Source organism: Thunnus thynnus, chromosome 9 (assembly GCF_963924715.1).
Source record: "Thunnus thynnus chromosome 9, fThuThy2.1, whole genome shotgun sequence".
Taxonomy (NCBI): domain Eukaryota; kingdom Metazoa; phylum Chordata; class Actinopteri; order Scombriformes; family Scombridae; genus Thunnus; species Thunnus thynnus.
Window position 1 is genome coordinate 9,129,785 of NC_089525.1, and position 25,767 is coordinate 9,155,551.

The 25,767-nt window shown below is 40.9% G+C and overlaps 2 protein-coding genes across 5 annotated transcripts; one reads left to right on the forward strand and one right to left on the reverse strand.

Annotated features, from left to right (window-relative positions):
• Positions 1–2,591: 2,591 nt before the first annotated feature.
• Positions 2,592–5,415, reverse strand: fgf20b (fibroblast growth factor 20b). Its single transcript, XM_067598686.1, has 3 exons — positions 4,473–5,415; positions 4,098–4,201; positions 2,592–3,888 (listed from the first exon to the last, which is right to left on the reverse strand). The coding sequence occupies exons 1-3, from the start codon at positions 4,756–4,758 to the stop codon at positions 3,643–3,645; spliced, it is 636 nt and encodes a 211-aa protein (XP_067454787.1). The 5' UTR covers positions 4,759–5,415; the 3' UTR covers positions 2,592–3,642.
• Positions 5,416–5,541: 126 nt separating this feature from the next.
• On the forward strand, positions 5,542–24,524 carry micu3b (mitochondrial calcium uptake family, member 3b). 4 transcript variants are annotated; one of them, XM_067598685.1, is made up of 15 exons: positions 5,542–5,846; positions 7,802–7,949; positions 10,277–10,308; positions 10,568–10,646; positions 13,084–13,131; positions 13,233–13,315; positions 13,413–13,484; positions 15,035–15,076; positions 17,000–17,095; positions 17,768–17,856; positions 18,087–18,258; positions 20,510–20,618; positions 20,819–20,976; positions 21,701–21,769; positions 23,365–24,524. In XM_067598685.1, the coding sequence occupies exons 1-14, from the start codon at positions 5,592–5,594 to the stop codon at positions 21,767–21,769; spliced, it is 1,452 nt and encodes a 483-aa protein (XP_067454786.1). In that variant the 5' UTR covers positions 5,542–5,591; the 3' UTR covers positions 23,365–24,524. The 4 variants fall into 4 exon arrangements, with proteins under 4 accessions (XP_067454786.1, XP_067454783.1, XP_067454784.1 ...); XM_067598682.1 differs by lacking the exon at positions 15,035–15,076; XM_067598683.1 differs by lacking the exon at positions 17,000–17,095 and having other exon boundaries at positions 5,544–5,846.
• The last annotated feature ends 1,243 nt before the right edge of the window (positions 24,525–25,767 follow it).

Below are 25,767 nucleotides of genomic sequence, written 5' to 3' on the forward strand. Positions count from 1 at the left end.
AAAATGATTGAACTCAAACGGAGTACAATGCGGTGAAAGTGTGAAAGATGATTTTTTTTTTTTCAGGCCACAAAACATGAACGATGGCTGGATTGATGGATGATATTTGGAGCGACTGGCTGCAGATTTTTCCAGAATGCCTTTCAGTGGACTCCAAAATATCAAGTAGATAACGCTATACTTACACTGCTGGTGTAATCTCTATAAACACACATGCAGCTGATAATTTGTGCGCACGGCAATTTACTAAGGAATAAACAAACAACAAAGAGCCTGAAATCAATAGTTGCAGGATTCAAATGACACAAAGCTGCAGACACCATCCCTGGGCAAACACACTCTTTAGAAGTGGCCACGGCTTTAGAGCAACAGGTGAGCTTCTCGGCACCTCCCCTGTCTTCCCCAACGCAGCCTTCTAAATATAGAAATTATGCTCTCTGATAATTGGGGGCAGACAACAAAGCTATGGGCTATATTTCCACCCTTCTACCTGCTAAGTCATATCCCCAGCTGACAAACAGCAGGGCTGAGATCAGAGTGCTGAGGGAACACCTGCGCTGTCTGACCGGACTGCGAAGATAGACGCGGAAGATCACTGACTTCCACACCTGCCCGTAGACCCATGCCACACACACACACATACATACACACACACACACACTTGATTGGGTTTCCTCGAGAGAGCCCTTTAAGGCCGCGGCTGAGGAGGTGATGAAAGTCAGGGAGCGTCCATTAAGCGTGTGAGACGGCCTTCAGAGTGGGTGCGGATGAGGGGTTTAAGTGTTTTCAGCGAGGAGCCACAGACCACCTGGAGGAGGCGGAGTAGGTGGAACAAAAGCATCTGTCTCAGGGCCAGGTAGACTCCAAAAACATCGGTTAAACAAATGCCAAAGAGCACTTCTGGGCATCAGGTATCACAAGTCAGGATTTCCAGCGTGTTTAGAGAGATGACCTTCAAAATGTCAAAAAAAAGGAGGGGGTGGAGGGGGTTACGCTCTTAAATTTGCACAAAGTCTGCTTTTCATGACCACAAAGGTAATGGCTACAAGCCCTGCACTGAAACTTCAGTCTCTTTGGATGTATTGCAACACCAGAAAAACAACTATTACAGTACCGCAACTTTTTCTTGGAAAGATGGGACCGGACAGGAATGAAGACAGCCGCACACACCCTGTCGATCACTTCTGCGCTTGTTAAGTTTTGTGTGAAGCTAATGAAAGGTGAGGAGTGACAGTATATTTCCAAAAACAAGCTCCACAATCCTTTTTCATGTCATAATAGGCATGCACGGTGGACAGGGGATGTCCACGTGCATGCCAGGTTATAAAACACTCTGGGTGCTGTCATTAATCGACGACAGAAGCGTGTTGATGTTCAAGGTGTGCAGGTGGGAAAGTCCCACAGTATCACGCTGTAGACAAGAGAGAGTTGGCAGCAGGGTTGACTCCGCGTATCGAGACACCCCCCTGGCTCGCCATCACACACGCGCTGAGATCACAGGCTGAGCTTTTTCATGCTTCAACACAGATCTGCTCCCAACCGTGGAGGAAACTGTGCACAGATACGAGATAGTGGCTTCTTACAAATAATTCAGCTGTTGTTCCATCATCGCCTGCTTATGGTTTTCTTCTGTTGGTCAAAAAGACGTGACAATAGTAAGGCCATCTTTTCATGAAACATTTTTAAAGGATAGCTTTACAATTTCACAAGTCTGTCTTAAAACAACAGTCAGGAGCCCAAATGAACAGTGAAAAAGGTTTTTGCTCACTGCAATCATTCCTCCTGTTCATTCTGACCATTAGAAGATCCTTTCCAAATGCACTTTCAATATAAATGACGGGGCACAAAATCTGAAGATAATATGAGGCTTCAGTTTAGTCAAATAAAGTGAATATCTTCAACAGTTACAGTCTTTGTAGTAATTCTCTCTTTGTGTCTCAGTGGACCGTGTTTTCCTGTTCAGCAACAATAGAAGTAAAGTAACAAAAAGAGGGAATTTGGCACTAAAAAGACTGCGACGTTGAAAGATGTTGACTTCATTTGACTAATTTGGACGGCTGAAGCTTCATATTAGCTTCAAGTAAACTTTTGGACTGTGGATTTTGTCCCCCATCACTTGCATTGAAAGCATTATGAAGGGATCTTCTCTTGGCCAGTATGAACAGGATGAATGATTACAGCAAGAAAAACGTGTTGATGTTCATGTGGGCACCTGACTGCTGTTTCAGCACAGATTTGAAAAATTTTGAACCCGTCCTTTAAACACACAGAAAAAGAAGCAAAAATGCATTATGTAGAGATGTGTTGGCTGCCTTGACTTCCATTGTTTAATATGACATTTCAACAAGACGACAACCCCGAAACTGTCAGCAGAGGTTACTTAATCCTTATCGCTCTGACCTCCAGTTTTATGCAGCCGCTAAGTTTCTGGGCCTGAGCTAAAGGTCAGATTTTATTTGGCCCTGATCGTGTTGTTGTGCAGCCTCGGCGTTCACAGGATTCAGGAGGGAGGCTTTGAAGTTTTATGTGCGCATCAGGTCTTACGACTTGTCCCTCGGCATAATGGTGTCCATAAAGAAAGACAACATTGATCTTGTAAGCAGGTTTATATGTTTAAACTCTGAAAGACAAAAGGCAACCAATAAAGTATACTTCTTTAAAAATATTGCTCTATTAAAAGTAAAAATCTGGTTATGAGTGGACACATAGTGAGCAACATACAAAATATCTCTGATCGTTGGCTGAGAAAAACAAGCATGCTTATCACATTCTGATAAATTTATTGTTTGACATGAATAATTAGTTTTCAGTTTGTTGACTTTAGATTCTCTTTGTGACATATGTAACAGTAGTTTGGATATAATTACCAAGTCTAAAAGACAAAGATTTCTTTAAAAAAAAAAAAAAACTTGATTCACAGTTGCCATATAGTGATAAAATGCATTTGGGATATGGGGATTTGTTCCAAATTCTGCCAATATGTTTCATATTTTTAGTCATATTACAGTATAGTGGAGCGTTTCTCGGGATAAAAGTCATAGTGGTACAGTCAGTGTCTCAGTCTTTACATAATTGATACAGTTTCTAGTGGTTTTTTCTATATTGCTCGTATCTAACTGTAAAAATATATTCTCAAATAAATAAATATATAACATAAATATATGTATCTAAAATGAATAAATAAATTGTTACACTTTGCTCTTTTCAAACAGGTCTAGACACAGGTTAGAAAAAAAAACAGATTTCCTTCAAAGTCCTTCTGAACAAACTCTCTGACACCAAATAAAAACACCATCTTGTGATAGACTCCATGTCAGCTGACGTCTCCGTCCGACCAGAGGAGATGCTCCCTGACCGTTCACCTCTGTTTCCCATTCATCTCCTATTCCACGCAGGTACTTCTAGGGTCGTCCATCCTCTGAAACAAACGAGCCCCTCATGCCGAGCGTGCAGGCTGACAGAGTCAGACATTGTAGCCTGTCTTCCTGGCTGCTGAGAGACATGCCTTTATCCCTGCCGGTCGGGCTGCTGTCCACCAGCCTGCACTGGCCACATCCCTCCCCGCATCCCTCCTCTCTCTCTACTCCCTGCCTGCGAGGGCTGCAGCGGCTATTCCTGATCTGGACCAGGCCTCCACAGGTCTCAGCTGTGTCCCAGGATATCCCTGTACAGCTCTGGCACACGATCAGGGTCCACAGGCCTGGGCAAGAAGTGTGTAAATTTCTGGTGTCGCCTGGATTTAGTCCCGTCCCTTGGTGTCCCGTCTTTATTTAATGCCACAAAGTACCGCGTCCCTCTGTCTCCGTGTTTGTAGAGGTTGGAGGAGTATGTGTTGTACCAGTTCTCCTCAAACTGCTCCCTGAAGACGCATTCAGCCGTGAGCTTTTCCTGAAAACAAATGCGACAACATTAAGAGAAGTCTTGGCTGATGATGCAGAAATAGAAAAACACATGACACATGAATTATTTCTTTGTATTTATCTCCCTGAAAAGCAAATTCTACAAAAATTAGGACTGAAAAAAAAAACTCCCTGTTTATCATCACAGGTAAAAGAAATGATGATTTGGGCAACATGAATAAGCAAAGTAATACTTACAGAGCCATACAGCTCCCCTTTGTCGTTCATCCCCAGATAGAGTCCACTGTCCACCCCTCTAATGCTTATCAACCCAACAGCAAGGCTTATGAATTCCAAAATACCTGGAGAAGAATAACACAGTTGTTCTCTACAGACTTTGACAAAGATGAAAGAAAGAAGCTCAAAAGTCATAATTAAGCCATGTCAGTTATGCAAAAGAAAATATCTGAATGAACACAGTTGCCAGAATAGGAATATACTAAAACATTGTTACTCTAATAATTCATGTTCACTTTTATTCTTGCTGTTTATTTAGATAATTATTTGTTTTGTTATAATACAAAACTGTTGCACACATATAAATACAGTACATAAAAGTGTCTGAGTTTTTACCAAAACGACTGTGGTCCTTTCTCGTCCCTTGCACTGTGCCATCCGGAAGTATTTCCAGATGAAATCCAGTCCTGCAGTACAACTGTCTCCTCCTGAGAATCCCTTTGAGGTGCGTTAAATCCGCCGGGGTGCTCCGGGAGAGGCTGTCCCCAGGTATGAGGTGCTCCCCCATCAGGGTCGGACTGTCCCCAAAAGGGGTCAGGAGGAAATGGGACCCGGTTTGAGCGATACCATCAATACCGTGCAAGACGCCTCCAACTTCCCCCAGAGCAGCAGCAGCAGCCATCGCGGCAAACCGCAGCGGGTAAAGTTCAGTGAGGAGGTCCGGAGGGAGCGCTCTTGCGTAGTAGGCTACCTGGTTGCTACTGTCACTTATTGCATGTTTACGTCCACCTCTTCCGTCACTTAGCACATGTCCCCGTTGTGCAAGGACATGCGGACGCGCGGATTTCTCTCCCCTGACATGAAACACTTACCAAATCTCCGCTGCTGGCTGCACTGATTTCTCCTTTTTTTAACGCTGCGTCTTCATCAGCTGGAGGTGGGCTGCAGACAGTTGCTGCTCAGAGAGCCCTCATGTTGCATACCTGTTCATAGCGGATGGTGATGCCTTAGTGGGTCCGTGGAGGAGACAGAGCGGAGCAGGATTTAGTAAGAAGGGCTGAGTTAAACGCTGCAGTGCAGGTAAAGGAGCTCCTGGAGGTTTTGCGCTCAAAGTGGCAGGGGTGGTGAGGCAGGTGCAAAACCACAGGACTAGTAATGGGCGGGGCTGTCACAGTTCAGACGTGCCCTGGCAGGGATTTTTTTTCCTTCTCCCAAGGCATAAAATAAGAGTCATAAGGGGAGAGAGTTGACGGTAGCTTACACTGAGCTCTCGCATCACTTAAAATTAAACCTGCATACACAACATGTAAGACTCTTAAAATTCACCCACTTTAGATGAGGCATAATTTAGTGAATATTTCTATGTTTATTCCAAAGATTTCAACATGTTCCTTCACTGTCACGAATTTGACGCCCTTTAATCCCAGAGCGACTTGAAATACCCACGGCATTTCTCGCGAGCTCGGAGCAGCAGGCGGCTCGTTCATCGGTTACGACACCTCAGTGTAAACAGCCATGGCTGCCCTGCGCAGACTTATCCCTTCATTCACCAACAGCTTCAAAACAGGGACGTTTGCGGCGCGGAAACAAACACATTCAAAGGCGACAAAAGCGCTGAGAGTTATCGCAGCTGGAGCGTGCGTCACCGCCGCGGCCGGTGCTGCTTATTATTACTGCCGCTCGTTTGTCGGTAGGCGCTCGGGACTGGCGAGCCATGTCGAGGCTCGACTCTTGCATCTGGCGTTGCCATCAGTGTCTGCCACCGACAAGGTACAGTGGGACATCTGTGAAGCTGCGGGGCTTTGGTGACAACACTCAGCTCACATAAAGTCTGCCCCCCAAACCCCCGCAGTCCTGAAAAACGATTCAGTTTCAATATCGGTTTTTATTACACGGTAACTACAGCGTCTGCATTTCTATCAGATGGATAATGACATCATTTCGTGCACGTGAAATTAGCCACAATCATGATGTGTCGTCACCATAGGGAGCTATCCGCGACCTTTGGTGCTGAAATGACAAAATGGTCAAAGGCGTTTTAGATCACGTGACCTAATAGCTGCCATAACTAAAGGTTTAAAGGTCTAAAGGTCTACTTTTTTACTTCAGTGCCAACCTCATGCAAATTAAGATAATGTGTGTATGTTTATTTGTGCCAACATTTATATTATTTACATTACGTAGGGGGGTGGACAAAATAACAAGAACATCTGACTGTAAAATGTAGCTAAGCCAATAGCCTATCAATGACTAGTAGCTTTGGGAAGTTTTCCGTGTTCAGCTTTGTTGATATCAGAGAAGTATTGATTCAAATTTATGGAAATTTCTGTTTTTGGGCAGTGGGTAGTATAGAGACAGACCGACTGGAGAGTGATATGCATCTGTTTAAATTTGGGACAATTTTTGAGGCCATACTTTGGGTTGTTGATGTTGTTGGATGAGATGTTCTTGTTATTTTGTCCATTATCTACAGAGGTATACCAGATATATATCCTATCAGATATATAAACACAACAGTTGAATCAGTTCATCTGTTATAATGTCTGAAAAAAAATGAACATGGGCTGCAACTAATGATTATTTTGATATTGGTTAATCTAGTCAGTTTTTATTTAAATAACAGATTCATTGTTTAGTCTATAAAACATCCTGCTGAAGGTCAAGTCCTCACATTGATTGTTTTGTTTGACCAACAATCCCAAAAGCAGAAAATGAGCACGAGACTTACTGATTCAACTCTTTATACCTGAAATGGACAGAAAAATAGGCACACACTAAATCTAAAAACAACACCACAAACATCTGGCCTGAAAAAATACCCAGAATGGAATCAACACCTTTCTGGTACATTATCAACAAAAACTGAAGAGTAAAGGTTTCCCAAAGGTACAAAAGCTCACACATGAGACGCTAAAACCAGCAAATGTCGGCACATTGGCTCGATAAATGTCTTAAACAATTAATCAATCATCTAAAGTGTTAATTACATGATTTCACGTTGAGTCACTGATTGATTAATGGACAAATTATTCAAGCAGTAATTATAAGCTTTATACAGGTTTTTGCGGCACTGTTGTAATTGTTTGCATTACAGCAGGTGTTAAATATAGGTGTTGATAAGATTTTCACAGATCACAGGAGATTTGAACAACCATGTAAGCATGTAAACCAGGTCTGGTTTGCACATTTCTCCCCAGAGAGCAGACTCCTTATTTCATATCTGCGGTAAGGAGGGAGCTAACCTTGACTGGTGTCAACAGGCAGCAGGAATCCAGGGACACAGGAAACTGGACACTGGGGCTTGGCGGAGGGGTTGACATTTGATGAGAGGCGGGGGTGGTTAGAGGGGGTTTAATGGTTAAGCAGAGGGGGGCACACATTCCCTGGGTGTTTGCTCTGTGCCCAGTGGACCTGGCACTGTGCCACCTGACAGAGAGATCCACTCTGTCTTCACCAATCCAGCCTTCTGATCTGGCTGGGTTTGAACATTTGTAGGGACATTATCTGGTGCACAGGGATGAAAAATAGGGCTGACATAACACGCGCCCCATTACTGAATTAAAGCATGGGCCTCTTTGTTGTTCCGTGTGAGCGAGGCTTTTCGTGACAAGAAAAGCTCCCGTGGATTTCGTAAAAAGCATCTTTCAGACAGTATTATCACTGTTGATATTATTTGCAATATTTCATGAGTGTATGTGTGTGTGTATGTGTGTGTGTGTTTACAGGGTAGGACCTATGGCCTGAATGATGGAGATGTGCACATGTCATCCTATGAAAACAGATTCCGCCTGTTCAGTTCTGTTGAGTATGAGGGCCAACTCTACATGACTCCGCTCAACTTCATCGAGTCCATCACGCTGAATGAACCCAAGAGTGAGTGTGCTGTTAATACTCAGCTCCTTCCCAATATACCACACATCCTCTGCAGGAACAAAGAATCAGTGCTGATGTTTAGTGAAGAAACATTTTGTCCATTAATCAGTTAGGGAATCAACAGAAAGAGTATCAGCATTTTGATAATCAATCAATATTTGAAGTAATTTATCAAAAAAAGCTAATTTTCCTGGCTCCAGCTTCTAAATAGTGACAGTAAAATAGTGAATTTTTTTCTTATCTTTGGGTTTTGGACTGTTGATCGAGCAATTTGAAGTCATCACTGTGGAACAATGATTGACTTTATTTGTTTTTTGCTTTTGTCATCTTATAGAACAGGAAATGAATCAATTAATTGAAATAATAATTAAAAGAATGTAATGATTCGTTGTTAACAAAAACAAAGTCTGTGAAAGTGGTTTTATAAGACAGTTATAAATATCGGGTAACTGATATTTTTTGAAAGTTATAAAAATTTGTTTTAAACCTGCATTCATTGTTTTTTTGGCCACTTGCCGGCAGCAAGTAAACTGTAAAACATGGGCATACTATTACACTACAAAGTTGATGTGGCAAATGAATAAGCAAACAGTTGCCTATCTACTAGGGATGTCAATAATTAATTGATCATTGATTAATTAATCAATCTACAATCAATCAGTCAATCAATCAATCATGTCTGGCCACCTTTTTGCTCTGTTTTTGGTCTCCACCAACTCCTGAAGGAGATACCTGGCTCTTAAGCTGCTAAATGCACCACTGTCCTCACAGGCTAGTTGCTAACTTTGTCTGTCTGCTATTTGGTGCAGTGTATAGCGGGTTTATGAGAGGTTTTTTTGTGAAAACAGCTGCCTGCTCTGGCAGGGTTGATGAGAGCTGTGAGAATCAATCAAAACAATGAAGTTGTGGCCATAAAGCCAAAACAACAAGCTGAAAGATGTTAAAATGCTCTGTAGAGCTGAGGGGTAATGAAAATATCGGCGATAATTCTCTCCCATTCAATACATTGTTAATTTAAAAATATTAGTGCATCTTTCAATGTTTGCTATCAATCATTTTGTAAGAGGTGGCAGCCTGTCTTTCCTCAGTGTTCCTGTGCTGTAACTGTGGGTGTTTCTGTAAATGCCACACAGCCTGTTTAATCTTTGCAGCTCTGTTGATAAATTAACTACATTAATCAGTGGCCATTTGATTAATTACACTTACGTCAAGTCATCAGATAAACCCCTGCTACTTCATCCATCCAAATACTAGAGATTTCTAAAAGTCCCAGTGTTGTTTCCTGTAAAAGTACTTGTTGCTGTGGGCCTGTGAAGTGTCATCGGACAATAAGTTGTGGCTTAAAGTGCTTCAGTCAAAACACCTGCATAAAGATAGACATCTTTACCAGCAACCCCACTTTTATGGCCCACTTATGTGGCAACAAACTCGAGACCCGAGAGACCAAACAACACTGCATGGTTGTCATAAATGTAATGATAAGACATTCTGATTACTTTGCTTGATTGTGATTGATGGTGTGTGACCTGGTTTAATGGTTTGAACATGGCTTCACTGCCACATAATTTAGGAAAGTAAATAGGAAGCACTAATGTAATAACATACATTTAGTCATTATTTTCTGCTTGCTAATTGCTAATGCGTTGAAAAATGGTAATCATGGTAGTTTATGGTTATATTGTGGTTGAAAATAGATGGGTTTTTTTATGTCTAGGAAGGCCTTGGACATGACCATTGTATCACTGATGAGAGTTATGGCCATTAAGCAGTGAACCCTATGAGTGAACTGGCAGATTGTCCACTCCCTTTAAATAAGTGAACTGCCTGCTGTAGCATCTCATGTTTGAGTCAAAACTTTAAGCACTGTCGTGTAAGTTATTCATATCAGCTTCATAGGCATCGCAGGTTATGAAACATTAATTAAAAGCGTCAGATTAGTGCTTACATTGAGGACAATATCCCCCTTTAATCTTCACTTTGCTCACTTAAACACCTCACTTTGGTGGAGAGCAGGCAATCACATGGCAATCATAATCCCGGCTTCAGACGCAAGCTTTAAAAAGTGTCAGCGGAGGGTTATTGCCACGGTTATCAATGTAATTTCCCAGCCAGGTGTTTTTACGACGTCTCCGTCTTATCTCCTGCTTTATTGACCATCGGAATGCATTCATGGAAAGACACGGCTTGTGTAGCCATCCACATAAACACTGTTTTCACTTTTGTTTCCTGGTTCTGTATTCCCGATATAGAACTCACCACTGAAATGTATTATCATAAGTCACAAGAATATCAGCCACTAAGTGTTTATTCCTTATTTCCTTATATAGGTAAGAGGACATGGAAGTCCCTCACAAAAAAGGTGAGTTGGTCTGTCATTGAGGTATTTCATGCTCTTCACATAGCCTAAGAGGTAAATAAACGCTCAATTACAGAAATTCTCAATAAAAAAGACTCTTACTTCTTCCCTTTTGTAGGATTTGAGGTGAATCTCCTCTTTATCTGTGTAAAACCTCTGTAATTACAGTAATGCCAACAACACTGCATTACACTGTGATTTGCCAGTGCACTGAGGATTTGGAAAAGAATGAGTGATTTGGGATTTTCTTCTATTCTCGCAGGAATTAGACAAGATGCTGGCTGATACCCCACCTGTTTGGAAAGGATCATCTAATTTGTTTAGAAATCTCCGGGAACGAGGTAGAGTAACCTGTTTGGTCTGTCATGATGTATTGCAGCTGCGCACACAAATCCCTTGAATATAAGTAATTCCCTTTTATGCTGTAATGTTTTTAAGCCGTCATGTTAAGGCCCTCCATTTGTTGTTCCATTTGAGCTCTGTTGTTCATGTCATCTCTGTATGATCCAGAACAGAAAGTGTGTGCTGTAAATGCTATCTTATCTCTCCAACAGTCTGGTAACATGCTGTAGATTTATTTCTCAGGTAACCTTTGCAGGAGGGCCTGGTCCATTGATAATATTTACAGACTGATCCTCCCTGTGATAATGCTTTATTTTACAGGTCTGTTATGATTATTACCTAAGAAGTTTCTTATGCAAGAACTATATAATTTGCTACTAAAATATAGGGAAATTAGGAACTTTCTTGAAGGAAAAACTGTTAAAATGTTAAAAAAATTACTGGTTCCAGTTGCTCAATTTGTGGCTATGCTTTGTCATATATGACCATTAACAAAAAATTTTAGGTTTAGCACTGCTGGCAACTCAAAGACGTCACCTTGGGCTCTGGGACAATGTGATGGGAATATTTCACTATAATCTGACATTTAATAGATAAAACATGTAACCGATTAGTTTATAATATATTTGTCCAATTAATCAATAATGAAAGTTGTCATTTATTGCAGCCCTAAACACTTTGACAGACATTTAAGGCCTTTAAAACTCTCCATATTGTGGCTCAACAAATCCTGACTACTAGGGGAAGGAAGCAACAGGCCTTGGCTTGAGGACTTCTCAGACTGTCAGTATGTCAGTTGACAGTTATTGCACAGACTTAAATATTGTAAACATATGACACCATGTATAAGGACTGGACTTGGAGTCTTCATGGTCAGGTTTCAAAAAGAGAATCTTGCTTCTGTTAATGCGGGTTGTTAAATAATACTGACTGCACAGTTCATAGTAACGTCGGATGAAGAAAATGTCGTTGTCAGTGTGAGCAAAGATCTTTGTAATTTTCCCACCTGGACCTGCACACTCCCTCTCAGCGGGTCAGACGAGCCAGTGGAGCATCAGATCTCACTGTTCTTCTCTCTCCCCTGTTGCTTTAGCTAAGTGCCAATGCTGGGATTTGGGGCTTTTAATCCTGCTGTTAAACGTTGCGGCTTTGTCAGGGAAAAAAGGACTGGATTGATCTGTGAACAAAGCGCTGCTTTAGAGAATGAGGGAGCTGTTTGAACCCAGCTATGTCGAGACATGTCCCACTGGCCACCCCCCTGATCACCACGGACATTATGAAGCCTAAGAATGGCATTGGATTACATCTCCGGGACTGCCACTCTGTATGAAGTGTTTCTGTGGAATTCTTTGTATTGTCTAACAACATCTACTTGAGCTCAGAGGCTGAGCTGGAGGGAGGGGGGCGGCTCCCTCCAGGAGTGAAGGTGTGTGGTATTGGTGAGACATGGCTGGAATCTTAAAAGTTTTTTTTTTCTCTCTCTCTCCTCAACTCATTTAAGCTTTAAAGGCTTTGAAGCTAGAGATCTGTTGTCATTATAGGGCCGTACCTGCCAAACAGATAGAGCTGGGGTGAGAAGACGGAGCACTTTGTTGTGGGGAATTTTTAGATATACTCTGCCTAATGGCACGCATTGCTAATTTTCTTTTCACACCTCAGTCTGTACATGTGTTTTACTGGCATTTACATCATCCTATTAGCAGCTTAGTTTATCCTCTAGAGGAAATGTAGAAGATCAGCAAAAAGAAAAAGTTGTCACTACATCTTTGTTTGCCAGTGTTGTTTTTTTTTTCCTTTGAGTTTTCCTTTTTCTGGAAATCTCCCTGCAGCAAGCCCCAAACCTGAATTCTTTTCCCATAACACCAGGAGCAGTCACCCAGAACTATCTGTGCTCGATTCTCTATCTTCCCGAGCAAACAAAAGCTTGGGAATGCTTTCAGAGGCAGAGGGGAGAAGCCTCCTGAGTCGACTGAGATGGCTCCTGACACTTACTCTTCCCTTCTCCGTGTCACACAACAAAGGGAGCTGAAGGACACGACACAAAAACCTGAATCGGTCCATTCTCAATCAGTGACAGATCACTAGAGAATGTATTACACCTTGTTACCCAAACACGATCAGAAGCCGTAGGCCTTAAATTTGTTTGGGTTTGTGTCCAGATAGGTCAGCTCAGTTGTAAAGCCTAGTGTTTGTGTGAGAGGAACACCAAGCATGAAGTAAAAGGCACCTTTTAAGATGCTATCAGTGAGCACGAGAAGATTACTCTTGTCTGAAGGCGTGCACCGTTTCTTTAGATGGCTTATTCATCTGGGACGCATGACTTTGAACATCTGTAAACACCTTGAGCTAACTGCTTAATGGTATTTGATGCTGTCTCGTGTGCAAAAAGGAACATTTTGGTTTTTGTTTCTTGACTAATTGTTCTCTCTGTTCAAGGTGTCATCAGCTACACAGAGTACCTCTTCCTGCTCTGCATTTTAACAAGTCAGTATTTGTTTTAACTTACTTTGGCAGAGTTAGTTTGGAAATTATTAACAGATTAAAAAATAACTGTCCTATATAATTCATTATTGTTTTTATTTCAGAGCCCCATGCAGGCTTCAGGATTGCTTTCAACATGTTTGATGCAGATGGGAATGAAATGGTGGACAAGAGGGAGTTCTTAGTGGTACAAGCTTCATCTTGATGATCTGATATATTAAAATACATTCGATCAGTTATTTATAGTTAATTATATTTTGCATAACTTATCATCTTCTTACCAGCTGGAAGAAATTTTCCGTAAGAAAAAGGACAAAAAGGAAGTTACTGAAGAGGGGCAAAGATTTGACCAACAGGTATGAGTTGCTTTCACATGCCTTTCGACAGTTATAATGCTGCTCTAATCAAAAATTTTTATATGCACAATGGATCAAACGACTTGCTCATAGTGACCAACTCACAAAGGGTTAACACCTAACTTTGAAGTTTCTCTCAGCTCTATGGAGCATTTTAACCCCTTGTAGCTCATTGTTTTGTTTTTATGGCACACAAAGTCCACTCTCACTCTTCATTTCCCACCACCAAACAGCAGACAGACTAAGTTAGCAACTAGCCGGTGAACATAGTGGAGCCACTACAATTTTGAAGCTGTATGTATAAACCATAGACTGTAGGCTATATAAAGATGGACTATGCGTCTCCACTTCCTACAGCTATGCAAAAGTGAAGCCAAAATATCTCCTTTCTTGGAGCTGCCATCTTTCTTGTGTGACGTCATTTGGAGCCAGACTCTGTGCAGTAGAGTCAGGTGGCGGGATGACGGCCCACGGGACACGACCCCTCAGCCATCCCCCTGCCATCACGATGTCACACCCCCTTTTTTATATCATTGAATAACTTATTAAAAACAAACTTATCAGAAAAATGAGCACTTGGACAAACATCAGTGTGATAAGAATTACCTAAAATGACAGAAACCATCTTTGGGAAAAATTAATTTGACTGGTACTTTAATTTTTAGTTTGGCTCATGTCCCCATCCACTAACATGGAGGGGGCGGGACTTATGACCTATACTGCAGCCAGCCACCAGGGGGCAATCGAGATGTTTTGGCTTCACTTTTAGGGAGCTGTCATATCATCCATCTTTATGTACAGTCAATGGTATAAACAGACAACAGTTTGCTAACACATTAGCTTTAGCACATTAACTTTATAAAGTGACAATATGTCAGTGTTGTTTATGCCTTGCTGCTGCCCCCAAATGGCTAAAAGATCAATTAATGCACCTTTAAGACATTGGTCTGCATCTTAACTTTGAAGCGATGTTTAACACAGCAGTGATTTTGCATGTAACACTACGTTCCTAGAGAGAACACAGGCTGTACAGAGGTGAATGTGGTCATACAGGGTAAAACATGCCTGAGGCTTTCATCTCTTTAGGGCAGTCTTATGCCGCATGCAGGTGGATGTAAACAGGCAGAGCTGACTAGAGCGATAAGAGCAACTCTTTGAGGTCTTATCGCACAAACACAACCATGGAGGAGCTTACTCTGCTGGGACAAATGTTTGTATCTCTGGAAAGTCTTGCATTAATCTGAAGCCCATATAACCCTCAAAAAGATCATTAGAATGGGTACTCTAGATTTGAAATATAATGATGCTTTGCAAGAAAACAAAGTTGAGGATGAAGACTGGGTGCTTTCATAAAGGTTAAGAATAGGAGGACTGATCTTAGATGACAGGTAAAGGCACATCATATAAACTTGATGGCTGTGACTTAAAAATCAGTTGAAAGCTATTTCAAACCATCTTCCTCTTCTGAAATACTTCATGAATTATTAATGAATTTTCTCTTTCTGCTGTATTTCTGTCACGCATGCACATTCTCTCTTTTTGGATCTCAGAGCCTGCAGCTGTACGGTCAACGCAAATCTCAGCCTCACAGTGTATTTATTGTTCTTTTTCCCTGTTCTGCTTATTGCATGTATTTTTGGCATGCAGTCTTCTTGTCCTGAAAATGTTTTTTCACAGTGAGTTAGCACCGAAAATCTATCTCAGGGGCTGACACCACCCGTATCTGTCTCTGTTAACACCAGATAACCTCATTCACATTCACTGAAATTGAAATACATCATTGCCTACTACAACATTATCTGACATATTGTCTTTGTGTGTGTGTGGTAGTGCAGTGCAGATGATTTATGTACTCGGCTTTTGTCAACGTCGGGCGAGAGATTCCACTTCAAAAAGCTCTTACCTGAAGACTGACATCGTTTCTCCCAGACCCCCATGTTTTATTTTTACAGTTTCTTGAGGAGTGGTATTTGGGCTCAGGTTACCTTTTGTGATGGGTTTGACCATGAAGATGCCAGTCAGAGAGAAGAAGCAGCACTGTGAAAAGCACTCAAAGCACACACTACAGCTAACCAAGGGACAGACCCATCTTTTCAGAGCACTGTTTGAAGACTTTACCTCTAGGTGTGTCTTTTTTGTTTTGATTCCTTCGCCATCACTGTAGGTATCTTTACAGAAAAAGTTCAAAAGTCGATTCTTTTCAAAAAAACACATAACAGACATGTCTTTAGTCCTGCGGTTGGGCTTTCCCCAGCATATTCTAATTACAAGTGTATCAGGATCTTTTCATGGGATGAGATGGGAACGGTGTGGCGCATTAAAGAGTTGTTCCGTAATTAGCTGTGGGATCATGTCGTAAATCTCCCTGGTGAAAAGCGATGAGGCGCAGAGGAAGAGCTGTTCAGACAGTTATCAGCTGTCTCACATTCCCCCTCAGGCCTGAGAGATGAAAAAAAAACTGAATAAGATAAATAAATATTATGAAATGAAGCAAGCCATATTTAAGAACACGTGTCGAGGAGCGGCTGGCTGTCTCTGGTTGGTTTCTGGTGTGCTCATGCTGCTTTCGAATGAGGTGATGTCGAGACTTGAGAGGCATCAAATGATAGGTTGAAAAAGTAGAATGATAGCAAGAGGCACCAACATGGTTTAGTTTGTAACTAGGAGTGAGAAATCTGAGTTTCTCTACACTACTTGGAACTTCTCTGTGATCTTTTTTTATTGCACATGACCCCAATTATAAGCAAATTGTTGTTGACAGTTGTGTTTTAGTGTAGCTGTAGTTAAAATAGCACCACAGCAGCTGAGAGAGTGAAGGGAGTAAGTAAACTGTAATAATAATAATGATTGGTTAATCCTAAATCAGGAGCATGACCTCATTGAGAAAAATAGCACAGAGTGGCTTCTTTGTTCCAGACAGCTTTTTATCACATCAGAAACATTAGAATCTGCACCATCATCTTTTAAATTTGAGCTTTGAGAGACAGATAAAAGACTAAAAGTGTTCCAGAAAATGCATATGATCAACATCTGACCCAATTTCACAACAGTGAGATGGAAGGTGCCTGATAACCAGCATTTACCTTGCAACTTAGCATCAAATGATGATGTATTGGGTGGTTCAGTTAACCCAGCATGAGTCATCCTTCAGGTCTGTCTCCCTGCATGCTTTGGGCATGTGTTAGCTGTGTTGGCTCAATGTCCTGCATGCATCGCTGCAGAACAGGCTCATGTCAGGGCTGAGGGGCCTGCCAGATACATCGGTGTCAGCCTCGGTCTGTTTCAGCCTGTTTGAGTGTGGATAAATGCCAGTCAGTCCCTCTGTCTTTGTGGACGGCATGCTCACCTGTCTGTCCTCTGTTAAAATGTGTCAAATGCTTCATCTTCTATCTAGTCCTGCTCTCCACAGCATGCCCTCTTAGATGTCTGTCTGTCTGTCTGTCACCCTCTCCCTAATCTAACATGTACCAGATTTATTTTGTCTTCTAACAGCTGTGCTTCAACTGCTGCCACAGATCCTTAAAAAAGACAGTCAGCATGTGGAGGCCCGGGGCATGTGGGATGTTCTGAGACGTGGCACAAGTCAAGTTCTGTTTTCTGATCTCACTGAGGTAGTCATGCTCTCTTCAAGCTGCTTCTTCATGACTTTGCTTTTACAGGAGTTCAATACAACAGATCCTGATGTATCGTCTCACTATCCTTTTGTTTCTCAAAGAAAGTCTTGTAGGTTCTGTGTTAGTGAGAGCAGTGGAACAAGTTCTTGATTTATGCATCTACCGTCTTTGTTAGTAAGAATAAATATTCAAAGAAAGTTCCTCTAATATTTCCTGTAACAGAAGCACATCTGCACCAAGGCCTAGTAGCATGTTTAATCAGTCTGTTGCATGGCACGTGTTTGTTTCATGCAGAAAATGGGAAATGCTTACCTTCTGTTTGGTTTCAGGCACAGTGAAGCATTAACCATTAACTCTGAGAAATTATTCAATAGCTGAATCAGTGCATAGCTATTAACTAACATCTTTACTTAAAGCTCACAGCATGGTTAAGTAAATGTCATTGTTAATGTTTACCTGGTGGTACCATGATACACTTGTGATAGATGCAGTGTGTGACAGAACAGCTCACCCTGACTGCTGGAACAGAGATTTTGTGCAAATTAACATAAAGTTTTGCAGTAATCAGTTGTACATTGTGGGTTGCTGCATTTACAGAATAAATCAAATGTGAGGTGGATAATTAAAGCTATGAGGAAGCATAACATGATCAACTTTATTCTGTGATAGCACATGGATGAAAATACAGAGACGACTCTGCTGGTACACTTCTTTGGGAAAAAAGGGAAGGCTGAGTTGAAGTTTGAAGACTTTTACAAGTGAGTTGTGAAACCTTTTGTTTACTCTGTGATTGATGTTGATTTCCCTGAGAAAATCTTTATCTTACAGTGCACAGTAATACAACCATTCATCAATTTCACACGACGTTGAACCCTCAACAAATAAACCTGTTGTGGTTTTCTTAGTCACCATCTTAAGTGTTCCTTTGTGCGTGCAAGGCTCTGGTGGTGGCGTTTCCTGTCAGCAGCTGTCGTCCTATCTCCTCCAGGTTCATGGACAACTTGCAGACAGAGCTGCTTGAGATAGAGTTCCTCTCCTACTCCAAAGGCATGCCCACCATCAGTGAGGAGGACTTCGCTCGGATCCTTCTTCGTTTCACCAACCTGGACAACGTCAGCGGATACTTGGAGAATGTTCACCACAGTTTGCCAGAAGAAAAGGTGCACTATTTCTCCCCTAGATTCAATTAGTCACCCTGAAAGTTGACAATTCCTACTCCTCATCTGACAGTAACGTCTTACAATATGATGCAATCTAACAGAGCAACGTCAAACGGCAGCCTCAAAAATGACTTCCAACATTATAAGATTCACAAAAGTAATAGGACTATTGTATTGTATTGCGTTATATTTGTGTCCAGCACTTAACGTCACTACTCACGTTCATATCCTATACCTCTCATAATCCTTCATACTCCCTTCATGCTACACCACCCACTAACAAGGAGTCAGGACAGGATTAGCTTAGCCTAGCATAAAGACTTGAAGCAGAGAGAAACAGCTCACCTGGCTATGTGTTAAGTTAAAATATATATGCCTACAAACAGCTCTAAAACTTATTTTCACCATGCATGTCATTTAACCAGTACATAAACAAAGATGTAAAAATAATTTGTGATTTTTGGGGAAGTATTGGAGCTTTTTCCTGACAAACAACAGTTCTGTGCAGTGTCTCCAGCTACAGCCATACCAGTGTGCCAGATACAGTCAGTGAGCACATATTTTGGTATATCTGCAGGCAAACTCACTGTGAAAACAAGACTGCTGTTGTTTGCCAAGAAGTACTGAAAGTACTTAACTCCACCTAAAATCTGAGGAATTGCATTTCTGTTTGTGACCACATCAACAAAGAAAATACAAATGGATAATTAGTAACCTTTAGAGGTAATAGTAGGTGCATTTTTGTGTTATTTGTTTTTTTGTTTGTTTTTTTGGCTAGCTGTTTCCCCTTCTTCCAGTCTTTATGCTAAGCTAGGCTAACTACGTCCAGACTTCAGCTCCATATGGACAGACATGAGTCGTATCAATCTGTTCATCTCACTCTCTGGAGGAAAATGAATGAGCTAATCCCCAAATGTGACCTATTCATTTTCATGAGAAAGCAATGGAAAAAGGCTTTCCAAGTGGGTCAGTGAAAATACACAGAAAAAAGGAAGGAAGCTGTCAAATGTAAAACAAGTGAGAGAATTTGATACGCTGAATATGTGCACGAATACAGGCACTTAACAGCATGAAGAACACAGAAAAGGCTTGAATCAGAAGCTACTCTGGATTGCAACGCATTTCAAGCTTCCTCAGGCAGCATTGATGCTGTGTTCTTCGTCATTTAGAGTCTGTATTCATGCACATATTGAGCATAATTCATTCTCTCACTGTTTCACATTTGGCAGCTCCCTTCCTTTTTTCTGAGAGCTTTTAATTTAGGAAAACTTGAAAGCCACAGTGTGTTAAATTTCGAACGGCACATAGTATTAGTAAAAAGACACTTATCAGTATTTCACAACACTTGAATTGCAGCAATTTTGTCTCATTTGTCTACAGACACATAGTTTACATAACATAAATGGTTTACATGTAGCTTTAACTATTAAATGTTTGTAGGTATATGGTTGCATGTGAGTACGGGAGTATTCTGCTCTGTTTCTTTTGATTCTGCTCTGTGAATAAGCTGTTGAGTGAAGCATCCTCATTTTAGCTTTAATTTGTTTTCCTCCTTGGCACGCTGACCCGCATGAAAAGACACCAGCAGCTCCTCAGCCGCCTCGAGTAGCGTGTTGCTAGATCTCCATTGATAATCAAGTGGGTCTCATCATTAGGCTAAGAGATATTTTATGGCCCTCAACTTGTTAAAACAGCAAAGCGTCACAGATTAGTCATTACTCCATTTGTTAGGCTGTGTGTGTAGCCTGTTTGGCGAGGCCCCGGGCGAGAGAAGGAGCTAGTAGCCGCAGGATGGTTGAGTGGAGATCAATAGGCCCAGTGTTTGAGTCATCAGCCAAGCCTGAGATGTTTGGGGATTCATCACTTTTGTTTTTGTTTATTCAAGTATCAGGTTAATCTGCTTTAGAAAAGTCTGCAAGCAGCCTGACCTCTTCCCAAAAGCTACAATCCTCCCCCAGCTGCTGACAGCTCAGCGTGTCCATACTGCGCAGGGAAAATCCAGCAATGTATACTTTGTCTGTTTGGGTGTGTTATCTATCTGATGGCTTCAAGGTCCCACACACACTAAAGGATTCCCCCTCAGGATGAAAGAAAGCAGATTATGTATTGTGTGAATTGAAGCGCTATCCTTTTGAGTGTTGACACATGCAGCCGTTTGCTTCATGTCACTATAATTTCTCAAGTTGTAGTTCACAAGGTTTATGTTTCATAAAATAAAGGTATTCATTTTATTGTTTCTAACTCTTTGCAGGGAATCACCTTTGAGGAATTCAGGTCTTTCTTCCAGTTCCTGAACAACCTGGAGGATTTTGCTATCGCCATGCAAATGTACAACTTTGCCAACCGTTCTATTGGTCAAGGTAACGTCAAACACTGATTGTACGGCTGAGTTACTGGATTTAGGGGTGTTTTTGCATAAAGCAACTCTTGAAAACCAAAACTAGTCATTTAAATGTCACATTAGTGGAAATACTGATGTTAATATTGGTAACAAATATATCTGTAATGAATAATACTCTCCTCTGAGTCACCTGATCAACTTGTTTTTCTTCTCTCGCAGAGGAGTTTAGCCGTGCTGTCTATGTGGCCACAGACATCAAGCTGACCCGCCACTTGGTGAACACAGTCTTCAGGATCTTTGACGAGGATCACGATGATAAGCTCAGCTACAAGGAGTTCATCGGCATCATGAAGGAACGGTTGCATCGCGGCGACGGGGTGAGATAGCTGAGGACATTTATCTTTGTTTTATGACACTGAAGGTGACACAAGAGATGTGCCCACACGGCCCACTCAGCTCCCCTCCACCCTCTTCAGCCTGAGAGAGCAGCTTCTCGGAGGACTGACCAGGAGGAGAGCAGCACAGAGCTGTTGGTGTGAGGACTCCACAGTAGCGCGGGCTGATCTGAAAGATACCAGCATTATCAGTCCTTCTGTCAGCTACTTCTTAATGTCAGTCAGGGCAGATACGTGTTGAGCTGCCAAAATAGGGCTCAAAGATGGAGGCATGGATGCAAATTCAAGTCGAATTTAACACAATGGAGGTCGCATAAGAAAATATGGGTGGATGCTGAGCTCAGAAACACGTTTAATTTTAAAATAGAGTGCTTGTACACAATTAGTAATACTTAAGCAACTATTAGTAACACAAATGACACCTTTCCTGTTTAAATATGGCTTTGAGAAAGCACTAATTATGAGTCTTTTTCCTTTAGGTAGTGGTATACTTAAATACCCTGTACCATAATGTCTAAATTACCCTCTGCCACTTTTTATCACTGAAACACGTCTCACCTTGAGTTAGTGATTATTGTGAAATTATACTGCCATCTAGTGGGATGTCAGGAAATTGATCCTCTCATAACATTTTTCCCCTCTGTTTCTCTACACATACACACACACATACATACATATATATATATATGTATATATATACTCACAGGGCGTCAGAGTGGAGGAGAAGTTCACCTCTTTTAAGTCCTGCTTGAAGAAGGAGCTTTCAGGCAAATAGGTAAGTCTTTTCTCACACTGTCAGCATTCTCTGAAAAATGAGATGACAATGAAAATATGCTATTTTTAAAATGGTGATTGTGCATTCTTTAAACGGGAGTTTCCCAGGCTCACTGTCCCAGTATATAGTCGGTCTTTTCAGATGTAGTTGAGGCCCACACTCTCCTCACCCAAAGCATTGAATTACACTGTAATATTAACGCCTGATCAACTGCCACCAGATACCAGCTTAAGTCTGCATCCATGAGCAGCGAGCAGTGCAATTTAAAGCCGTATAAATGTTTCAAAGGAAGTGCACCTCTCAGGAGAGGACTTGATAATCTGCCCTGATAAAACTTGGGGAAGGACTTAATCTGTAGGTTTTTAAGAAAATAAATATTTTGAGAGAAAAGAGAAAAATATCGTCGATTTAGCTACATTTTTGTAATATTTTGATCAAGTGCTCTCAACGGTCAATATTTCACTTTAGTACAGCATTTATGTCATTCTGACATACATGTAACCTCGTCAGCTGTTTAAGAAATAGTCCGACATTTTCAGAAATACACTTATTTGCTTTTTGCCAGGAGGTAGATAATAAGATCCCACTTTCACAGTTTTATGGTAAATATGATGCTATAGCCAGCAACCAGTTAGCTTAGTCTAGCATAAAGACTAGAAATAGGGGAAAACGGCGAGCCGGGCTCTGTTCAAAAGTAACAAAATCCAGGCAACAATGCTTCTGAAGCTTATTAATTAACATGCTATCTCTCATTTGTTTAATTTGTACAAAAACCAAAGTGTAAAACTGACATGTTGTGGTTTTGTGGGGGGTTACATGCTGGACTATTTCTTGGCAGGAACCAGTGACTTCCCGTAGTCTTTTTGACACTGTGAGGTTACCAGACAACCAGTGGAGACTACAGGAAGTCATTGCGGTCAGCCAAGAAATAGTCCACACATAACTACAAGTTGTTGTTTTTACACTTTGGTGTTTCATGTCTAATGTACACATATGAGAGTGGTATCACTCTCAGCACGAAAGTAAATAAATGTATTTCCCAAAATGTCAAACTATTCCTTTAATATTTTGCATTATTTATCAGAATAGCAGAAATTTGGATTTTTTTTACCTCTTGCTGCCATTTTTAATAATCTTACACATGTAAAATAACTTACTGGTAATGCTGCCTTAAAATTAATGAGATAAATCTGTATATATACTGTATGTGGGAGCAGTTAGGGGTCGCTGCCTGTTTAAAACTCATGTGGGTATTTGAATGCTGAAAATCTGCAGCTGTGGTCACTGCAAAGAGAGGACTCAGATTTTTTTCTGCATACTTGCAGAATTAGTGCTGCACTTGTGCTCCATGACTATTTCATTAAGAGATGCAAGGGTTTTTATGTCTCAGTATTCTAATGTATTCTAGTTTTTCAATATCTTTTTTCTGGTGTATAATATGCAAGAAACAACTGCCTGCAGCTCTAATGTAGGAGTGATACAGATTATCCATCCCACTCTGTGTTCATAATGTCATGAACACAAGCTGTCGGTTTACATTTACCGTGTGTCACACTGGACTTTAATTTGTCTTTTTCTCTTTGTGTCGTCAAAAGGTGAAAATCCCAACAGCAGCGCATGTCTTACAAACTGGATGAACTGTGCCTCCTTCAAGCTTTCTACCAGGATTGAAAAAGAAGAGTTAATGCATGTTGCAGCATCTTATTGCACTGTCTGTTAGTTTTAAAATAAACAGGATGTGGCAAAACAGGATGTGGTTAGTCTAATGGGAGGCTGTTGCAAGATTTGACCATGATGAATCTAACGAGAAAATCCTCTTAAGTCTGTTGAGAAGATATTACACACTATTGATCCATCTACTTGTAAATATATTTATTAATTTACGATTGTTAACAAGGATTTTATTTATTTATCTAAAAGTTCTACTTTGTCTTATTACTGCTCTGCCAACGTGACTCTCTCTTTGTCCCAAGTCGGATTCTGTATAGCGGCAGCATTGCTTACATACTTGTTCCTGTTGGCTCTGCAGCCCCCTGAGCAGATCAGCTTAGGACAGCACCTCCCCTCCTCTTCCTCCTCCTCTTTCCCAAAGCGCTGCAGCTAAAATCCTCCAGGATCCCCCAGAGCCAGCAGGCCTGAACACACTCGCTCAGTCTGTGTTTCTCACTGTTTAAATACAGGCAGCTAACAGTGTTAATCATTTCTTACTAAAGAGCACTTTCCTCCTCGGGTATTAAAAAAGAAGTGCTATTTTCATGCCACTGGCAGGAATTACCTCTCTATAAATAAATATGCAGAATATTGAAGCCATATGTTTGTTCCACTCTTGGGACACACAGCTTAAATTAGTGTTGGTTTTAAAGGAGCAGTATGTTAAAATGACCTTCCCTTCAGGCTCTCTGAGGAATTGTTTACACTGTAAACAAATCTGCACTGGTATTGTATGTTACTGAGGATTTCTTACTGACTGTTGTTTCCTGGTCTGATGTTTGCTTTGGGTGGAGTTAATGTACTGAAAAAGACTGACTGAAGGTAACAAAATGTGACACATTCAAATATTAACCAGACTAATGTCTTTGTATTTCAGCCTACTTTCTGCTTTAATTTTGGATGTTTGGATTGATTAGTTAGACTACCTCTGGAAGAGTTTTGGAAACTTCTTGCCTTTCTTTTAAATTAGGCTTTGACTATTTTACTAATGTTAAAGCCCAGGTGCATTTATTATGATGTGGTGCAATAAATATCACTTAAAATATTTGGATTCTTGTTTGTTTTCTGCTTCCTCTGTCACCCTCAATCTCACACACACGCTACAAATTAGTTTAGTTGCAGTTACGGTCGCTGTTTACACACAAGTCAGCTAATAAACTGTGAACTGCTCACATTTTCCTCCCCACACAAATCTTTGCTTTTTAACTACAGTGGCCTGATGGTTGGACCACAGAAGAATAAATTAGCTTTTTTCCCCTCAACCTGAAGGCAAATCATTAACAGTATTAATCATGAGGAACCTGCGGCTATGTGGGTGTACGACACTATAATCAGGGACTTTTTATCTTTAAATGATTAATTCAGCAGGGAAATAATTTGCAGTCTCGCACTCTGATTCTGTGGTTCCTGAAGTAAGATCAACGGGTCCTTCAAGGCTAGTAAAACAGATCCCTGAAACTTAATATAGTTAACTGACACAGTTCAGCCTGTTTGTATTTGGTATATTAAGAGAAAGATGTGTTTTCAGAGGGTTTTTTTCATCTATTTTAGACTAGATTTATAGTCTATAGTTCTAGTTTGTTACATAAATATGATATAGATATATAAAAGTAACATTACTTTTGTCCACCTTTGCCTGGCTGTAGTCTGTTTTGATAAGAGGTTTCACTTTCCCTGCAGTGTGAAAAATCCAGTACATATCCACAAAAATGCTGTAGCCTCCGACGAGAAGCCTAAAGGGGAACCCCAGCAATTTAGTGTTCATTGCACCCAATTTGGGAAGGTTTAGTAGGCCCCTATTGGCCCATATATTTGGGACAGATGTATGATGATAATGTGTATGTAATAGCTTGATAACAGTCAAATCATTGAGGGACTCAAAAGTAAAATAATTGTCAAAATTGATGCAGCAGAGGCTGAGATATCCTGACTTAGTCTTAGACTTAGTCTTTTAGTATGGGTCAAGTTCCTAAAAAACTGGATCCTACAGTGTCCATAATGCATTTCAATAGCAACGTTTATCAAACCTTCTCTGCCTGGTAAATGCCCACATCTTTCAAACCCCAGGGCCCAAGTTTATATCAGGAGGTCTGTTCAAATTTTGAAGTCTCAAACCTAAACCAAGATAACCCTGATGACATCACCAAAACACATTATAGCCTGTCGTCACAGGTTGAATAGTACTCCTTGTGACAAGTAAATCAATCCACATGCATAAAATCAGAGAAATGCCCATTTAGGAGAGCTCAGGGTCAGCATAACATTTTTATATTTTCCCTAGAAGTTTA

Bases quoted from the DNA above. Each gene is read 5' to 3' on its own strand.
- fgf20b (XM_067598686.1), bottom strand. From the start codon at position 4,758: ATGGCTGCTGCTGCTGCTCTGGGGGAAGTTGGAGGCGTCTTGCACGGT. The intron at 4,202-4,472 runs GTAAAAACTCAG...ATTCTTCTCCAG, and splicing joins AAAGGACCACAGTCGTTTTG to GTATTTTGGAATTCATAAGC. The intron at 3,889-4,097 runs GTAAGTATTACT...ATTTGTTTTCAG, and splicing joins AAGGGGAGCTGTATGGCTCT to GAAAAGCTCACGGCTGAATG.
- micu3b (XM_067598685.1), top strand. From the start codon at position 5,592: ATGGCTGCCCTGCGCAGACTTATCCCTTCATTCACCAACAGCTTCAAA. The intron at 13,132-13,232 runs GTCAGTATTTGT...TTTTTATTTCAG, and splicing joins CCTGCTCTGCATTTTAACAA to AGCCCCATGCAGGCTTCAGG. The intron at 13,485-15,034 runs GTATGAGTTGCT...TTTGGATCTCAG, and splicing joins GGCAAAGATTTGACCAACAG to AGCCTGCAGCTGTACGGTCA.